This window comes from Ranitomeya variabilis, chromosome 3 (genome assembly GCF_051348905.1).
Source record: "Ranitomeya variabilis isolate aRanVar5 chromosome 3, aRanVar5.hap1, whole genome shotgun sequence".
NCBI lineage: Eukaryota > Metazoa > Chordata > Amphibia > Anura > Dendrobatidae > Ranitomeya > Ranitomeya variabilis.
In genome coordinates this window covers 445,805,611-445,825,180 of record NC_135234.1, presented here as the reverse complement: position 1 = coordinate 445,825,180, position 19,570 = coordinate 445,805,611, and the positions used below count along the sequence as shown (strand labels likewise).

Below are 19,570 nucleotides of genomic sequence, written 5' to 3'. Positions count from 1 at the left end.
GTGTGTGCTGCTCCTTCCAGCAGTGTCACTGCATTTCTGAAGTCGGGTGTACGCTTCCTGGCTTTAGAGAAGCACTGTGTAAGTCCAAAAGATGGCATCCAGTCATGGGCAGTATGCCTCTGATGCCAGGAAGCATACACATGGCTTCAGAAACGCAGTGACGCTGCCGGAATGAGTCACGTGTGCGCAGATTAGCATGACAAGAGATGAGGCAGACTCGTGCAAGATATGTTATCACGCCCACATGGCGTGATAACATGGAAAGAGGGCCGACTAGTCTGTGGCAACTAACACTATCGACTAGTTAAAGCCCTCATTATCATAAAAAAGTGGAGGCTATAAATGCTTTTTTAAAGCAGGTTAATCACAAATAGCTGGATGCTGCTGGATTGGAGGGCATGGGGGATCAGGCAGGTTCCCATTAACGAGGGGGCGTGCTGGAGTCAGATGCTCCTGATTCATGAAGAGGTGTACGCTTCTTCATGAATCAGGAGCATTTGATTAGCGGCATGCACCTGCATATATATGCCAGAAATCGCACTCCACTTAGGTACTGAAGTGAAATTTCTGGAGTAAGCAATGCCATAGTTAGTCATGATTTAGACAAGCGGTGGTGTCCATTGTGTCATAGCTGGGAGAAACTGGCATGGAAATGATAAAAGTCGCAAATTGGAACTCTTGGGTCGCATCTAAAAAATGTTACGAATTTTCAATATTTTTACGCCGGAATTCTGTCATGAAAGCTTTGAAGAATCAGGCCCAAAGTTTTTGTAATTTTACATCAAAGAACATTTTTTCGGAAATTGTTCCATAATTGGTAGGTGCAGTTCCACAGATTGGTGAAGTTCTGACCATCTTGCTTCTGAAAGACTCTGCCTCTTCAACATGCTCTTTTTATGGTCATTGCTGAAAACGGACCCTCCAGCAGTTTTTCATCAGTACCACTTTTCCAGCCTTTTGTTAACCATGTACCAACTTTTTTTTTTTTTTTTTTTAAGATGTGTTACTGCCATCAATTTTTAAATTAGTTACTTTTTTTCACATAAAAGTAAACAATTTCTAACTTTCAACTTCTGATCAGGGTTCTACTGTGAATAAAAAATGGCTCTAAGATTTCCAAATCATTGCATTCTTGCGTTCTTTACATTTTATACAGCATCACAACTTTATGAATTACAGTTGTAGATGCTTCTTATTGGACATTTAGCCCACAGATCCTTCTTTCTCAGACATTATTTAGCGCATACTAGATCCTACTTTATTGGACATTATTTAACATATTATAGATCCTTCTTTATTGGAATAAATTAAAGGGATTGACCACTTCTAGGACAACCCCTTCTCGATCTGAATGTGTGGTGTTGATAAAACATACCCATACTCACCTCCCGTGTCCGCGATGTTCCAGCGGAGTCGGCACTTGCCTTCCCGGGAGCGGTTGTTATGACAGGTGAGCCTGGGGCCCAATCAGTGCTGGCTTCACTGTCTCCACCTTCACATAAATCAAACATCAAGAGGGTGTGGCCGCCATAGCTTTCTGTTGATGTTCAATACACCCAAAGGCAGGGCCAGTGACCCCAGTGCTGATTGGGCATAGGGCTCGCATGTCATAAGAACCGCACAAGAGAATGGGGAACGCGAGTGCCGACACCACTGGAATGGCACCAACACGGGTGGCAAGTGTAAGTGTTATTTTAATTGGCAAACATTCAGATCGAGAAGGGGTTGTCCTAGTTGCGGAAAACCCTTTTAACAAACACTAGATCTTTCTTTAAAAGACATTTAGCATACACGAGATCTTTCATTACTGGACATGATTTACCATATACTAGATTAGTCTATTCCTTCACTTTACCCTCGAAGTTGATGTCAGCTGGGGTGCAGCCACAACAACAGCACTAAACATGTGATTACGAACCACCTAGATACAAGTGGCATCCCGCCAGGTGCAATCAAGGTTCAACCAAAGGTAAATTCTAAAGAATACGTTCCATGTGCCAAAAATGGTCAAAGTTTAAAGTACAGGGCAGGGTCATTTCCAGCTTATCACATCTAATGCCTTGTAAATATATTTTATCCACATACACTGAGTGAATAAGTAATGAAATATGGAGGGACATTGGATGACTATAAACTATAATATATTAAGGGCCTCCATAAAGGGAATGCTCACACAGTTTATATGTATTGCAGAACTTTTTACAGCGGTTCTATTTCTTTGAATGGCTTTGTAAAAATTGATGCAGATGCTTGCAAATAAAAAAAATAAATCAAAAAATTTTGTAACTCAAAATCCATTACAATATTTTTAAGTTGCTATACAGCTGCTGAGAAGTTCGCAAAGCCTGACAAATAGTACTATTATAAACATAACCCAATTCCTCTTTTACTGTAAGAATACTGTGGCTCAGAGACAATTACGGTACCAAGAAAAAAAAAATAGAATTTTTGCAGTGTTGACCTAAAAGGTGAACCTAGTCTTGTATATTATGGAATTGCAGTATTAACATTTCCCTAATAAATCTCTAGAAAACAAATGACTGCTGCTATAAGCAGGAGCAATTCAGGTAATAAGGGGAAGCAGCCATATGGAACCCAAGATCACTGCTGCAGTGCCAAAACAATCAGCAGAATGCAGACACGTTTACAACATGGGAAGCGGGATTAGGAGAATTACAGCTGAATTCTGGTGGAAAGTTTCATACAGAGACAAAATAATCTGACCATTTGGAGCATGCTCGCTTTTCCAGGCAGAAGTCAGTGATTGCCATTGCCCAATGCATGGACAATGCGGCAGCTTAAGGGTGCACAGAGGATGTCAGATTTCAGCGTCGTTTGAGAACAGCAAGAAGCCAAGGGGAAAGTGCTGAGGAGATACTGAGCAGAGATGGGCTTGCCATGCCCTTGAGGTACATGCCAACCTATTTGAATAAGAAATGAAGGTTCATTTTATACACAATGTTAAAAGGGGTTATTCAGCCTCTAAAATTGATGGATTATTAGATTGGTGGGGGTCCGAATATTGTTTGAAGAGGCTGATGCATATATGCGTATGGCGCAGGCTCCCCAATATTTATATCGACTTGCAGGCTGGTTCGTTCTTACTCACCAACATTATGAAACTGCAATATCTCGCAAAACAAAAAATAAATGATACAGGCAAGTATGAATCAGCCTGCAAGCCAATATAAGCATTGGAGAAGAATGAACACAAGTGCCACAGCTGAGCTGAGGAGGTGCCAATTGCCAGGACCCCAACAATGGCTTATTTTAAAGGAAACTTGACAGCAGGTTTAGTGGATATGAGTTACGGCCACCGCCATCAGGGGCTTAGCTACAGAATTCTATAATCCTATATATCTATTAAGTGCTTTTATCATTCATTATGGGAATTATTTTTTTTTTTGACCAAGGACATCCCCATCCTCCATCAACTTAGTGTCTCCCAGCAGCTGGCTCAGAGTCACCATATTAATACTGAGGACAGAGAAGACTCCTGACCCACATAGCACAGGATGGACCAGAACTGACAAGCTCCAGTGATCCCACAGCCCAAGCCTCCCATAGCAGCTAGGATTACACGTGTGCGCCACAGCACCCAGCTTTAAGGGCTGAGTTTCACTGTGTTCTTCAGTCTGCTCCATTCCAGCTATGCTTAAGTGCTATATCTCTATTAAGTGCTTTTATCATCCATTATGGGAATTCTAGAATCCTTTAGATAAGCCTCCGATATGACCTGTAAGAGAAGAAAACTAACTTATTAATGTGGCGCCCCTAGGGGTATTTGCCACAAAAATAGTTATTGACACCAAATACAAATATTAAAATAGCAAGACTGCACTACCATCTCCGGCCAGAAGGGAGAGCTCCAGAGACTCCCCTTGATCTATTCTGGTCTGAGAAAAGGACTGGCAGTTGGGTTGAGGAGTTGAAAGTGAGAGGTCGTATAACTGAACTCCTAACAACCCTATGACGGATTATAGGCCCGTAATACCCATAGTAGGAAAAGAGGAATAGAGAAAAAGGACATTGTGAGAACCGGGTAGCAATAACCTCTACCCAGAATAGGCGCAGAGACGGATACCGGATCCGTGGCTATATTCATTATATATAATACAGCAACCGGAAGGAAGTGAGGTGATATCAGCTTCACCAGGGTAAGACGCAGCAACAGACACAGAGTTCAGCGGTACTCCCAGAGGGGGTAAGCCGACAAAAAAAGGACTCGGGTTGTCCGTCGAACCAGAGCACAGAAGAGACAGATTGGGTCGGCAGCCAGTTCACAAACAGCAGCAGGGCCATACAGAAACTGCGCATAATAAGAGGTGGAAATCCTGACAGGGTCAAAGTAATTCAGAGTTCTTAAACAGACTCCGGTGACAGTATTGGTTGCAAATCCCTTTTTGTTGAAGTAAACTGGTTAAACGTTTCAGCGCCTCAGTCTTTCATTTGGACAATAGCCATCGATCCAGGATCGGGGTCATCACAGCTGAGAGGACCTGTTGCTGATCAAGTAAGTGTCTGTTCCTTCATGATATCCCTTACACTGTGCATCGCCTGAGGCCACAGCACCGGGTCAAGCCACTAGTGACATCCCCCTCAAGAGACGGACCTCATTGATCTGGTGCTGGGTACCTCGGTCTCCCGGGCGTCACATTATACTCACCTGCGGGGCGGTCCGGTCCAAGGGGTGTCACTCTTCTTGGTCCGGCGGCTCCCATCTTCTTATGCCATCCTCCTTAGTTCGCGTGGATGACACGTCCCTGCATCCACACAGTCTCCTCGGCATCGAGATCCTGCACAGGCGAACTTCTTTGCCCTGCTGAGAGCAGTGCAAAGTACTGCAGTGCGCAGGTGCTGGGCCTCTCTGACCTTTCCCTGGCGCCTGCGCACTGCAGTACTTTGCTCTGCCCTCAACAGGCCAGATAAGTATGCCTGCGCAGGAGCGCAATGCCGGGGAGAATGTGTGGATGATGCGGGACAGGTCATCCACATGAACCAAGAAGGAGGATGGCGTACCAAGAAGAGCGATACTCCTCAGACCAGACCACCAAGCAGGTGAACAAGGGCCAGACGGAGTCAAGAGTAACTCTGCTGCCTCATTATAGTGAATGGATCCATCGGGGGGGTTCATCTGTCATCTCACTTGGAGCTTTAGATGGAAACCCCAAAGTAAGTGGTCAGTGTAGAGCGTCAGATAACTGTGATCCAAAATGTTATGTAAAATGCTCCCAATAAAAGCTTCAACTCAATCCACAGAAAAAAGTAAACCCCCTCTCAGGTCTGTCATCTGTTAATGGAAATATAGGGGCCTCCATGTTACCGGTAGCGCAAAGGCTCTGGAAAAGCTAAATTGCTCCTACCCGCCAAAAGAAATTCTGCACTCTCAAATCCAAATGCCCTTCTCCCTTCTAGGCCCCACAGTGCACCTAAACCACATATTGCGTCCACGTTTGGTATTTCAGAAGTGATGAGAGCCCACCTAACTTACGGGTGCATGCCTCCAGAAGCACAGCCTGAGAATAAGGTACTGGCGAATGCAACGTACTGGTCACTACAACGGCAGTTTGCAATTTTCACTCGGCAACAATCATTGCTGCCTGTTTCTGGAAAACACCCATGGAGCCAAAATTGCCACTACACCTGTAGATAAATTCCCCAAGGGCTATAGTTTCCAAAATGGGGTCACTTGAGGGATTCTGTTCTTCTAGCAATTAGGAACTCTATTTATGGAGTCCGCAAACTGTTCTAGGAAAATCTGCGCTCAATAGCGCTCTGTTCCTCTCAAATCTCTCCATATGGCTTAGTAGTACTGTACAGCCACATATCGGGTATTGCCACATTCAGTAGCAAATGTGGGACAAATTTTGGTGGCAATTGTATCCACTTGTGTGAAAATGTAAAATCTGGGGCTAAAACAAAATTGTGGTGGTAAAAATGTAGTTCTTTTTTCTTCACTGCCCAATGGTATAAAATTCTGTGACACATCTGTGGTGTCAATATGATCACTGCACCCCTAGATGAATTCATTGAGAGATGTAGTTTGTAAAATGGGGTCACTTACACAGCTCTCCTGTTCTGGCACCTCATGGGCTCTCCCAGTGGGTAATGGCACCTGCAAACATAACAGTAAAATCTGGCTCTCCTTCCCTTCTGAGCTTTGCACTGTGCCTGAAAAATATTTCCCAATTACATGTAGGTTATTGGCGTACTCAGGAAAAAATGGACCTCCGTTTGTTGTAAAAGAAAAAATTCCTATTAGCCCTTAGAAAAATTAAAAACTTGTGGCTAAAACAATATTTTAGTGGTAAAAATGTAATTTATTCTTTCTTCACCGCTCAATGGTATAAAATTCTGTGAGGCACAAGTGGTGTCAATATGATCATTGCACCATAGATGAAGTCATTGGGGAGTGTAGTTTGTAAAAGGAGTTCACAACAAATTTTGGGGTCCATTTTTTCCTGTTACCCTTGTGAAAAAAAAATTGGATCTGAAATCAATTTTTGTGAAAAAAGTTAAATGTTAATTTTTTTTTTTTTTTTTTTTTAATTCCTGTGAAGAACCTACTTCTTGAATGTGGTGTTGAGCAAAGTGGGGGTGCAGTTTTTAGAATGCTGTCACTTTGGGGTATCTTCTAACATATAGACCCCTTTAAAGTAACTTCAAATGTTAAGTGGTCCCAAAAAAATAATAATTTATAAATTTTGCTGGGAAAATGAAATGTCGCTGGTCAACCTTTAACCCTTATAACTCTGGGCTGTGCAATATACTACGTGGGCTGTGCAATATACTACGTGGGCTGTGCAATATACTACGTGGGCTGTGCAATATACTACGTGGGCTGTGCAATATACTACGTGGGCTGTGCAATATACTACGTGGGCTGTGCAATATACTACGTGGGCTGTGCAATATACTACGTGGGCTGTGCAATATACTACGTGGGCATGCATATTCTAGAATACCCGATGCGTTAGAATCGGGCCACCATCTAGTATGTATATATCTATATATATATGTAAAAGAGTTTTTGGCAAAGCCAGCTTACCGCTTTGAAGAAACCAGAATACATCCAACCTGTGGTTACAGTTCACACGGAAAACGAATTGGGACAAATCCACACATGTAAAGAAAAAACTTTTTGTTTCTCCAGCGATCAGTCCAATGGTAGAGTAAAATATACCTTTTATTTATCTATTAAAAAGTTCCAGATTTCTTCAGTTACAATATTGCATACATTCAATCCCTTATGGACGACATGCTTCGACACCACACGTGTCTTCCTCCAGGTCCAAAATATCTATCTCTATATCTATATATCTATATATATCTATCTATATATATATACACACACATATATCTCTAGTTTTTATTGTCTTTTGTGCATGCTGATGACGTTTTGTCTACCCCCACCCCTTCTCCCCTCCCTCAAAAAAAAAAAAAAAAAAAAAAGAACGAACAGATGATGTGACCTCTAAGGTTTTGGCACCAAAAACTGAGCAAAGCTTGATACCTGCATTTTTGCACTTACACACTGCTGGCTATAGATGAAAAAAAACACTGCAAAGAAAATTGAACAAACGCTGAAAGAAGTAACATGCTGCAGTTTGCAAAAACACAGCAGTTTTCCAAATCAGTCAGGAAAAAAAACACAACATTTGCATGAGATTTCTGAAATCTCAGCTTTTGCTGGTACTGTAAAACAGCTTAAAATTTGCAGGAAAAAAATGCAGCAAAAAAAAAAAAAAAATGCAATGTGTGAACCTAACCTTACACTACTCATAAAAAGTTAGGAATATTTGGCTTTTGGATGAAATTTCAGGAAGATCCTAAAATGCACTCCAACCTTTTCAGATGAGCTTAATGTGACCTTCTCTACACTTTTGAATGCACATGTCCAACTGTTCAATGTTTCAGGGTTTTTTGCACAACTTGCTGTTCTATAACAAAGACCTTAGTGGCAAAATTCACAACAGGTGTTTGTTCCATGAATCGCCCAATACATTTCAGGGTTAATTTAGAATTGGTATTAAACAGTCCTCCTCATTATGCTGATCACATTTTGACATCATGAGACCCAGACGACACCTAACACTTGATTAACAGTACCTCGCCATTACGAGGCTTCAAGCAGGATGTTTTCAGTTGGAAGTGGCCATAGATCTTCCAGTGTTACAGAGAGTCATCAGCAGGTGACAACAGAGATACAGAGACTGGAAGAGTCACAGGAAGACAGAAGTGAACCTCATGTGGCCACCTCCCACAGTGATGACAGCTTCTTCATGAACAATGCATAGAATGCTGTAGATAAGCCCTGAAAGGCAGTGGCTGTATCTTATATCGGACAAAACTGCTGACAGGTTCACTTTAAGGCTAGTTTCACATTTGCGTTTAAAAATGCAGCGTTTAAAACGCAAACGCAGGTGGTGAAAAAAACGCATGTAAACGCGTGCAAACGCTGTGTTTTTTAGACGCATGCGTTTTCTCATGCGGTAAAAAAAACGCGGCGTTTTGACGCGTTTACATGCGTTTGCGTTTTTGAAACGCATGCTGAGAAGTGTGTGACAGCTGCCAATCATCAAAATCATCTAGAAAACCCACTATAAATAGAAATAGCTAGGGTTAAAGTTAGGATCCCTAGGGTTAGGGTTAGAAGTTGGGTTAGGGTTTGGATCCCTTTATCACCTTGATGGTGGGGGGTGGCTTATCAGTGTGTATTCTTGTTTTTTTCTATTGAAACGCATTCATTTAAAACGCAACCAAACACATGTGCTTAAAAACGCATGCGTTTACATAGACAGCAATACGTTTTTTTGCGGCAAAAAAAGCCTCTAGAAATTACTACATGTTGCATTTCTGCAACCAAACGCAAGCATAGAAACGACGCATGCGTCGTCAAACGCGGCAAAACGCATACAAAAAAAACGCATGCATTTTTAATGTTAACTATAGGAAAAAAAAGCATGCGTTTTTTTGCGCTAAAACGCAGCGGCAAAAAACGCAAATGTGAAACCAGCCTAAGGGAGGTGATAGTCACCCAAGTGTCACGTCAGACCATTCAAAACCATTTATATCAGCGTGGTCTGCGTGCTAGATGACCTGCAAGGGTACCTGACCATACCACCAGGCACAGGCATCATTATCTTGCATGGGTGCTGGACGAGGGACTAGTGGGCCTCAGTGCTGTTCACTAATGAAAGTCAATTCACGCTGAGCAGAAATAATGGCTGCCAACGATGTTGGAGACGTCAATGAGAGCGCTATGCATCAGCCACTGTTGTCACCAGACAAGCCCTTTAGTGGTGGTGGTGTTACAGTGTGGGCAGGTGTAGACAATATAGAACTGTTCTACACTTTGTGAATGGACAAGGCCCTACTACTTGAATAACATCATTAATCCAGTCATTGTGCATCTGCATGAACAACACAAGCCTAATGTCATCTTCATGGATGACAATGCTCCAGCTCAGAGGTCGTATCATTAGGGAATGGCAGCTGGAGACTGAGGTATCTCGAATGGAGTGGGCTGCCCTTTCTCCAGACCTGAATCCCACACAAAACCCATTGTATCAGCTGTGTCGCCAAGTGGAGGCTCGTAACTTTCTACCCCAACACCTTAATGACCTGAGGAACGCTCTTCAAGAAGAGAGGGATGCCATGCCTCAGCAGACAATAACTTGATGTGTGATGAGCATGAGACGTTGTTGTCAAGCTGTAATTGATGCTCAAGACCACACGACAAGTTACTGAGACATTGACATTTTTGTTTGGGTACACCCACCGCTGCGTTTGGCTTTTATATCAATAAATTGTTTGAGATGAGGGAATCACCATTTTATGCTTCTACTTAAATGCCCTACTTTCATGATAAAATATCCCTGTAGCGTGAACTTTTTACATTTTACACAAATTTCACCCGAAAGCCAAATATCCCTAACTTTTTGTGAGTAGTGTATGCCACTCTCAGATGAGATAGCAAAAACTTGGTGACAGATTCCTTTATAACATGACCGAACAGCAGTAAACTTTTGCAATCAGTGGTCATTTCATGCCACCGGCCACTCCTTATAAACAGACTGTTCCAGGGCTTACAAGGGGAGTTGTGATAAAGTCACTAGCGGACTAGCATAACTGCTGCTATGTAGTCTTCCACAATCATGATCTCTATACAACGCACACACAAAAACTGATCAGCGGCTTTCTGCCTATGCACAGAATACACAGAAAGATGAAAGACTGTTGTGGGCGGGGTTATACAGAGCGCAGAATTCATAGAACGGATTGATTTTCTGCTGTAGATCTATGTTTTATATCAAAACTACAGCAGGAAGCCAAGTAAGTGATGGCTAGAATCAAGGTCTCAGCCCCTACATTACACTGCTCTCAGGTGGGACAGCAAAACCCTGATGACATATTCCCTTTAAAGATATGTGCATGACACAGGGATTCTTGTTTGCCCTTGGCCTTTGAACTCTTGCTTTGCGCTGCCTGCTAAGATGGCAGAACACACTAATGAGGTTTGCAGGAGTTGTATAATAATATGGCGGTAATAAAAAGAGGCATGAGTTTTGCTTATGTGTATTTACGTAGAAAGTTAATCTTCAGCAAACTATAAAGTTGTACAATTTTCTAACTGACATACATTTTAACAGGGTTTTCACGCAGTATGTCAATTACCTATCACCATAACTGTATCCACCCGTAGAACAAAGCCGTGTTATTATAGGGAACCGGTCACCAGAAAAAACGCTATTAACCTGCAGATATCGGGTTAATCAGCAGGCTAATAGCTTTACTAACCTGCCTGGTGCTTGTACGTAGCCGAACGATGTGGGGAGAAAATGAACTTTACTACCCCCAGCGCAGTATCAGATTTCAGTCATGGGCGTGGGTTCAGTCACCACTCTAATAGAAAGCGGCAGCTGTAACTGCACCCCGGCCTCGGCTGACAGCCAGCCTCAATGTCGGCGGCGCGGTTACAGCTGCTGCTCAGTATTCTCAGAGAGGTGACTGAACCTGCACCGCCCCCCCATGACTGTAACCGCACCCCGGCCCCGACTGACAGCCAGCCTCAATGCCTCGGGCACAGTTACAGCTGCTGCTCAGTATTCTCAGAGTGGTGACTGAACCTGCACCGCCCCCGTGACTGTAACCGCATCCCAGCCCTGACTGACAGCCAGCCTCAATGCCGGTGGCGTGGTTACAGCTGCTGTTCAGTATTCTCAGAGTGGTGACTGAACCTGCAGAGCCCCCGTGACTGTAACCGCACCCTGGCCCCGACTGACAGCCAGCCTCAATGCGGGCGGTGTGGTTACAGCTGCTGCTCAGTATTCTCAGAGTGGTGACTGAACCTGCACCGCCCCCGTGACCGTAACCGCATCCCGGCCCTGACTGACAGCCAGCCTCAATGCCGGTGGCGTGGTTACAGCTGCTGTTCAGTATTCTCAGAGTGGTGACTGAACCTGCAGAGCCCCCGTGACTGTAACCGCACCCTGGCCCCGACTGACAGCCAGCCTCAATGCGGGCGGTGTGGTTACAGCTGCTGCTCAGTATTCTCAGAGTGGTGACTGAACCTGCACCGCCCCCGTGACCGTAACCGCACCCCGGCCCCGACTGACAGCCAGCCTCAATGCCTCGGGCACAGCTACAGCTGCTGCTCAGTATTCTCAGAGTGGTGACTGAACCTGCACCGCCCCCGTGACTGTAACCGTATCCCGGCCCTGACTGACAGCCAGCCTCAATGCCGATGGGGTGGTTACAGCTGCTGTTCAGTATTCTCAGAGTGGTGACTGAACCTGCAGCGCCCCCGTGACTGTAACCGCACCCCGGCCCCGACTGACAGCCAGCCTCAATGCGGGCGGCGTGGTTACAGCTGCTTCTCAGTATTCTCAAAGTGGTGACTGAACCTGCAGCGCCCCTGAGACTGTAAGTCTACGTTCACATTTGCGGTCTGCGCCGCAGCGTCGGGCGCCGCCGCATGCGTCATGCGCCCCTATATTTAACATGGGGGCGCATGGACATGCGTTGCACTTGCGTTTTGCGACGCATGCGTCACTGCGGCGCCGACGCTGCGGCGCACAACGCAAATGTGAACGTAGCCTAACCGCACCCCGGCCCCAACTGACAGCCAGACTCAATGCCGGCGGCGTGGTTACAGCTGCTGCTCAGTATTCTCAGAGTGGTGACTGGACCCGCGCCGCCCCTGTGACCGTAACCACACCCCCAGCCCTAACTTACAGCCAGCCTCAATGCCGGCGGCGTGGTTACAGCTGCTGCTCAGTATTCTCAGAGTGGTGACTGGACCCGCGCCGCCCCTGTGACCGTAACCACACCCCCAGCCCTAACTTACAGACAGCCTCAATGCCGGCGGCGTGGTTACAGCTGCTGCTCAGTATTCTCAGAGTGGTGACTAAACCTGCGCTGGTGCCATGACTGTAACCACCGGCCCTGACACACTGGCTCAGCATTGGGGCCGGCTGTCAGTCAAGGTCCGGTGCCCGGTTACAGATACCACTCCGAATTCTTGGAGCAGTGACTGGACACACACACCCAAGCACCGCCTCATAACTGAAACCAAAACACTGCCAGGGGGAATAAAGGTAATTTTCTCCCCGCAGCGTTCGGCTAAGTGCTGGCGCCAGACAGGTAAAAAACTCTATGAGGTTATGTACACACGTTCAGGAATTTTTGCGTTTTTTCGCTATAAAAACCGCAAAAATTAACATTAAGCATCCTATTATTAGAATGCAATCTGCATTTTTTGTGCACATACTGCGTTTTTTCCACGGCGGAATCGCATTCCGGAAAAACACGGAGCATGTTCATTCTTTGTGCGGAATCGCGGGGATTCCGCACACATAGGAATGCATTGATTTGCTTACTTCCCGCATGTGGCTATGCCCACCATGCGGGAAGTAAGCGGATCATGTGCTGTTGGTACCCAGGGTGGAGGAGAGCAGACTCTCCTCCAAGCCTTGGGAACCATATACCGGTAATTGTATGCCCGGTGACCCATACAGACATCTTGTTTTCCACTACACTTTTGATCTTTCTGTGTAATTCCTCCATTTCCCAGCTCCTCACATGCTCCGTAGTTAAGGCGTCTATGTATATAACACTGTAACCAGGTAGCAGTATCATTTATGGTCTGTTGGTATTCACTTGCTGAAACCTGAAATCCAGCACTAGCATTAGTAGTCACAGACAAGAGTGAGGCCTAGTGGTTCATTCAGAAGAGAGCCAGCAGCCTCCGGGGTCAGGAAAATCAGTCAGTTTGTATGGGAAAATCTCTGTATGCAATCAGAGGCAAATGGACGTACAAGCCCGTCTATGGAGGCCGAAAGAGAACGCTGTACAAATTAGGGCTGGAATAAACCCAAGCGTATGAGCCATGAAGGGACGCCCGTAGAAATGTCACATGTGGCACGCCATTTATCCCTCAGTCAGCCAGAAAACTCATCTGACTCACACTGATAGGATATGGCAGCACTGAGGGAGGCCGGCTGCTGACTGCCTGCCTGAAAGGGCAAACGATCAGGGGCGGTCAGAAGTATTGCTCCGAAAGGTTGTGCCACCCACAAATCATAGCGGCACCAGTCTAAATGCAAACAAAACAAATACAACATGCCTATACAAAGGTGTGTAGCAAGCAATGGTTTATTGTGTCACCCCTGCACACCGGGGCCCCGTCCGCTCCTCCCGTCACCACTCCACACAGAGGGCTCCTCCCGTCACCACTCCACACAGGGGGCCCCGTCTGCCCCTCCCGTCACCACTCCACACAGGGGGCCCCGTCTGCCCCTCCCGTCACCACTCCACACAGGGGGCCCCGTCTGCCCCTCCCGTCACCACTCCATACAGGGGGCCCCGTCCGCTCCTCCCGTCACCACTCCACACAGGGGGCCCCGTCCGCTCCTCCCGTCACCACTCCACACAGGGGCCCCCCGTCCGCTCCTCCCGTCACCACTCCACACAGGGGCCCCCCGTCCGCTCCTCCCGTCACCACTCCACACAGGGGGCCCATCCGCTCCTCCCGTCACCACTCCACACCGGGGCCCCGTCCGCTCCTCCCGTCACCACTCCACACAGGGGCCCCCCGTCCGCTCCTCCCGTCACCACTCCACACAGAGGGCTCCTCCCGTCACCACTCCACACAGGGGGCCCATCCGCTCCTCCCGTCACCACTCCACACCGGGGCCCCGTCCGCTCCTCCCGTCACCACTCCACACAGAGGGCTCCTCCCGTCACCACTCCACACCGGGGCCCCGTCCGCTCCTCCCGTCACCACTCCACACAGGGGCCCCCCGTCTGCTCCTCCCGTCACCACTCCACACAGAGGGCTCCTCCCGTCACCACTCCACACAGGGGGCCCATCCGCTCCTCCCGTCACCACTCCACACCGGGGCCCCGTCCGCTCCTCCCGTCACCACTCCACACAGAGGGCTCCTCCCGTCACCACTCCACACAGGGGGCCCATCCGCTCCTCCCGTCACCACTCCACACAGAGGGCTCCTCCCGTCACCACTCCACACAGGGGGCCCATCCGCTCCTCCCGTCACCACTCCACACAGAGGGCTCCTCCCGTCACCACTCCACACCGGGGCCCCGTCCGCTCCTCCCGTCACCACTCCACACAGAGGGCTCCTCCCGTCACCACTCCACACAGGGGGCCCATCCGCTCCTCCCGTCACCACTCCACACAGGGGCCCCGTCCGCTCCTCCTGTCACCACTCCACACAGGGGCCCCGTCCGCTCCTCCTGTCACCACTCCACACAGGGGCCCGTCCGCTCCTCCTGTCACCACTCCACACAGGGGGCCCGTCCGCTCCTCCCGTCACCACTCCACACAGGGGCCCCCCGTCCGCTCCTCCCGTCACCACTCCACACAGAGGGCTCCTCCCGTCACCACTCCACACAGGGGGCCCATCCGCTCCTCCCGTCACCACTCCACACCGGGGCCCCGTCCGCTCCTCCCGTCACCACTCCACACAGAGGGCTCCTCCCGTCACCACTCCACACAGGGGGCCCATCCGCTCCTCCCGTCACCACTCCACACAGGGGCCCTGTCCGCTCCTCCCGTCACCACTCCACACAGGGGCCCCGTCCGCTCCTCCTGTCACCACTCCACACAGGGGCCCGTCCGCTCCTCCTGTCACCACTCCACACAGGGGCCCCGTCCGCTCCTCCTGTCACCACTCCACACAGGGGCCCCGTCCGCTCCTCCCGTCACCACTCCACACAGGGGCCCTGTCCGCTCCTCCCGTCACCACTCCACACAGGGGCCCCGTCCGCTCCTCCTGTCACCACTCCACACAGGGGCCCGTCCGCTCCTCCTGTCACCACTCCACACAGGGGCCCCGTCCGCTCCTCCTGTCACCACTCCACACAGGGGGCCCGTCCGCTCCTCCTGTCACCACTCCACACAGGGGGCCCGTCCGCTCCTCCTGTCACCATCACACAGGGGCCCGTCCGCTCCTCCCGTCACCACTCCACACAGGGGGCCCGTCCGCTCCTCCTGTCACCACTCCACACAGGGGCCCGTCCGCTCCTCCTGTCACCACTCCACACAGGGGGCCCGTCCGCTCCTCCTGTCACCACTCCACACAGGGGCCCGTCCGCTCCTCCTGTCACCACTCCACACAGGGGGCCCGTCCGCTCCTCCCGTCACCGCGGCACCTTCAGGCCTAGTGACACAGCGGTAGTTCGCGGCACAGGCTGCACGTTACCTCCTCGCACTCCTCCCGGCCGCTCGCTCTGCTCTCCAGCATTTCTATGAACTGATCCCGGGTCAGCGCCTCTTCCCCTCGGTTCAGTCTCTCCTCCAGCCAGCGGAGCAGGGCGCTCTGATGCCGGGATACCACAGACTCCGGAGCCCCGACCTCCCGCAACCGGGCCGCCGCCTCCCTCAGCCGAGCCTGCTCCAGCAGTACACCGGGAGAGGGCGGCAGCAGCGGCGGCGGCGATACCGGCCCGGGAATTCCCAGCTGAGCCGGACTCTGTTGGCTGCCCGATCCTCCTGCTGCTGGGTCCCCGGCTGCTGTTCCGCTTTCCACCTGTTCCATCCCGGGTTCATCTTCATCACCGCTCCCGCCGCTCACCACATTACCCATAATGATGGCGGCACAGAGCAGAGTGTCCGCAGGGCCTGTGAGGCCCGAACCACCCCGTCTACCCCGGCCTGGTCCCGCCCTGCAGCCCGCCCCGCACTACTGACAGCTCAGTCCTGACACCTGTCAGCAGAATGGCCCGGAATCCACGAGACCCGCCTGTGTGCGACCTGGCTGTGAGGGAGAGGACTTCCTCATCCGGCGGGAGGGAAACACGGCTGCACCTTGTGCTGTCACATGGCGGCACTACTACGTGTACTACTGTGTGTATATACTGTACCTATGTGTGTGTATGTATACATATATACTGCACACAGCTGCACCTTGTGCTGTCACATGGTGACACTACTACGTGTACTACTACTGTGTATATACTGTACCTATATGTGTGTATGTATACATATATTATATACTGTACACAGCTGCACCTTGTGCTGTCACATGGTGACACTACTACGTGTACTACTACTGTGTATATACTGTACCTATATGTGTGTATGTATACATATATACTGCACACAGCTGCACCTTGTGCTGTCACATGGCGGCACTACTACGTGTACTACTGTGTATATACTGTACCTACATGTGTGTGTGTGTGTGTGTATACATATATTATATACTGCACACAGCTACACCTTGTGCTGTCACATGGCGGCACTACTACGTGTACTACTACTGTGTATATACTGTGTATACTGTACCTATATGTGTGTATGTATACATATATACTGCACACAGCTGCACCTTGTGCTGTCACATGGCACTACTACGTGTACTATACTACTGTGTGTATACTGTACCTATATGTGTGTATGTATACATATATTATATACTGCACATAGCTGCACCTTGTGCTGTCACATGGCGACACTACTACGTGTACTACTACTGTGTATATACTGTACCTATGTGTGTGTATGTATACATATATTATATACTGCACATAGCTGCACCTTGTGCTGTCACATGGCGACACTACTACGTGTACTACTACTGTGTATATACTGTACCTATATGTGTGTATGTATACATATATTATATACTGCACATAGCTGCACCTTGTGCTGTCACATGGCGGCACTACTACGTGTACTACTACTGTGTATATACTGTACCTACACTCACCGGCCACTTTATTAGGTACACCTGTCCAACTTCTTGTTAACACTTAATTTCTAATCAGCCAATGACATGGCGGCAACTCAGTGCATTTAGGCATGTAGACATGGTCAAGACAATCTCCTGCAGTTCAAACCGAGCATCAGTATGGGGAAGAAAGGTGATTTGAGTGCCTTTGAACGTGGCATGGTTGTTGGTGCCAGAAGGGCTGGTCTGAGTATTTCAGAAACTGCTGATCTACTGGGATTTTCACGCACAACCATCTCTAGGGTTTACAGAGAATGGCCCGAAAAAGAAAAAAAATCCAGTGAGCGGCAGTTCTGTGGGCGGAAATGCCTTGTTGATGCCAGAGGTCAGAGGAGAATGGGCAGACTGGTTCGAGCTGATAGAAAGGCAACAGTGACTCAAATCGCCACCCGTTACAACCAAGGTAGGCCTAAGAGCATCTCTGAACGCACAGTGCGTCGAACTTTGAGACAGATGGGCTACAGCAGCAGAAGACCACACCGGGTACCACTCCTTTCAGCTAAGAACAGGAAACGGAGGCTACAATTTGTACAAGCTCATCGAAATTGGACAGTAGAAGATTGGAAAAACGTTGCTTGGTCTGATGAGTCTCGATTTCTGCTGCGACATTCAGATGGTAGGGTCAGAATTTGGCGTAAACAACATGAAAGCATGGATCCATCCTGCCTTGTATGGAGCATCTTTGGGATGTGCAGCCGACAAGTCTGCGGCAACTGTGTGATGCCATCATGTCAATATGGACCAAAATCTCTGAGGAATGCTTCCAGCACCTTGTTGAATCTATGCCACGAAGAATTGAGGCAGTTCTGAAGGCAAAAGGGGGTCCAACCCGTTACTAGCATGGTGTACCTAATAAAGTGGCCGGTGAGTGTATATGTGTGTATGTATACATATATACTGCACACAGCTGCACCTTGTGCTGTCACATGGCGGCACTACGTGTACTACTACTGTGTGTATGCTGTACCTATATGTGTGTATGTATACATATATTATATACTGCACACAGCTGCACCTTGTGCTGTCACATGGCGACACTACTACGTGTACTACTACTGTGTATATACTGTACCTATATGTGTGTATGTATACATATATTATATACTGCACACAGCTGCACCTTGTGCTGTCACATGGCAGCACTACTACGTGTACTACTGTGTATATACTGTACCTATATGTGTGTATGTATACATATATTATATACTGCACACAGCTACACCTTGTGCTGTCACATGGCGGCACTACTACGTGTACTACTACTGTGTGTATATACTGTACCTATATGTGTGTATGTATACATATAATATATACTGCACACAGCTGCACCTTGTGCTGTCACATGGTGACACTACTATGTGTACTACTACTGTGTATATACTGTACCTATATGTGTGTATGTATACATATATACTGCACACAGCTGCACCTTGTGCTGTAACATGGTGACACTACTACGTGTACTACTACTGTGTGTATATACTGTACCAATATGTGTGTATGTATACATATATTATATACTGCACACAGCTGCACCTTGTGCTGTCACATGGCGACACTACTACGTGTACTACTACTGTGTGTATATACTGTACCTATATGTGTGTGTATACATATATACTGCACACAGCTGCACCTTGTGCTTTCACATGGCGGCACTACTACGTGTACTAATACTGTGTGTATATACTGTAACTATATGTGTGTGTATGTATACATATATACTGCACCTTGTGCTGTCACATGGCGGCACTACTACGTGTACTACTACTGTGTATATACTGTACCTATATGTGTGTATGTATACATATATTATATACTGCACACAGCTGCACCTTGTGCTGTCACATGGCGGCACAACTACATGTACTACTACTGTGTATATACTGTACCTATATGTGTGTATGTATGGCTGTGTATATACCAGGGCCGGACTGGGACTAAAATTCAGCCCTGGCATTTGAAGGTACACAGGCCCACTTGTCACATGGTGACTGTATAATATCTTTGTACACTTGTAGGTTATAAGAAGTTAGGGGAGTGTAACACGACTATATAACATAAATCACAGCTGTATCATCCAGCATTACAGCTTAGTCCTATTTATTGCTTTTAGTTGCAGTACCCAGAAACGCCGCTACTTTACCTACATAACTGGATCTAGTAGATAATGAAGGGATGAGACGACCAAAGGCTATGGAACCTCATTCTGATGCTCCATAAACTTTGCCTACAGCCACTTTTGGTTCCGCTGCGCAGCACGAGACCCAGTGACTCTGAAGAGCGGTGACATCAGTAACGTCACCGCTCTTCAG

General features: G+C 48.0%; 1 protein-coding gene across 1 annotated transcript in view; it reads right to left on the bottom strand.

Moving 5' to 3' along the window:
• ZZEF1 (zinc finger ZZ-type and EF-hand domain containing 1) overlaps positions 1-16,239 on the bottom strand; it is a 289,900-nt gene extending 273,661 nt beyond the window's left edge. Inside the window, exon 1 of the mRNA XM_077296491.1 lies at positions 15,726-16,239. Coding sequence (XP_077152606.1) covers positions 15,726-16,109 — 384 coding nt within the window. The 5' untranslated portion in view covers positions 16,110-16,239. The remainder of the gene's footprint in view (positions 1-15,725) is intronic.
• Positions 16,240-19,570: the final 3,331 nt, after the last annotated feature.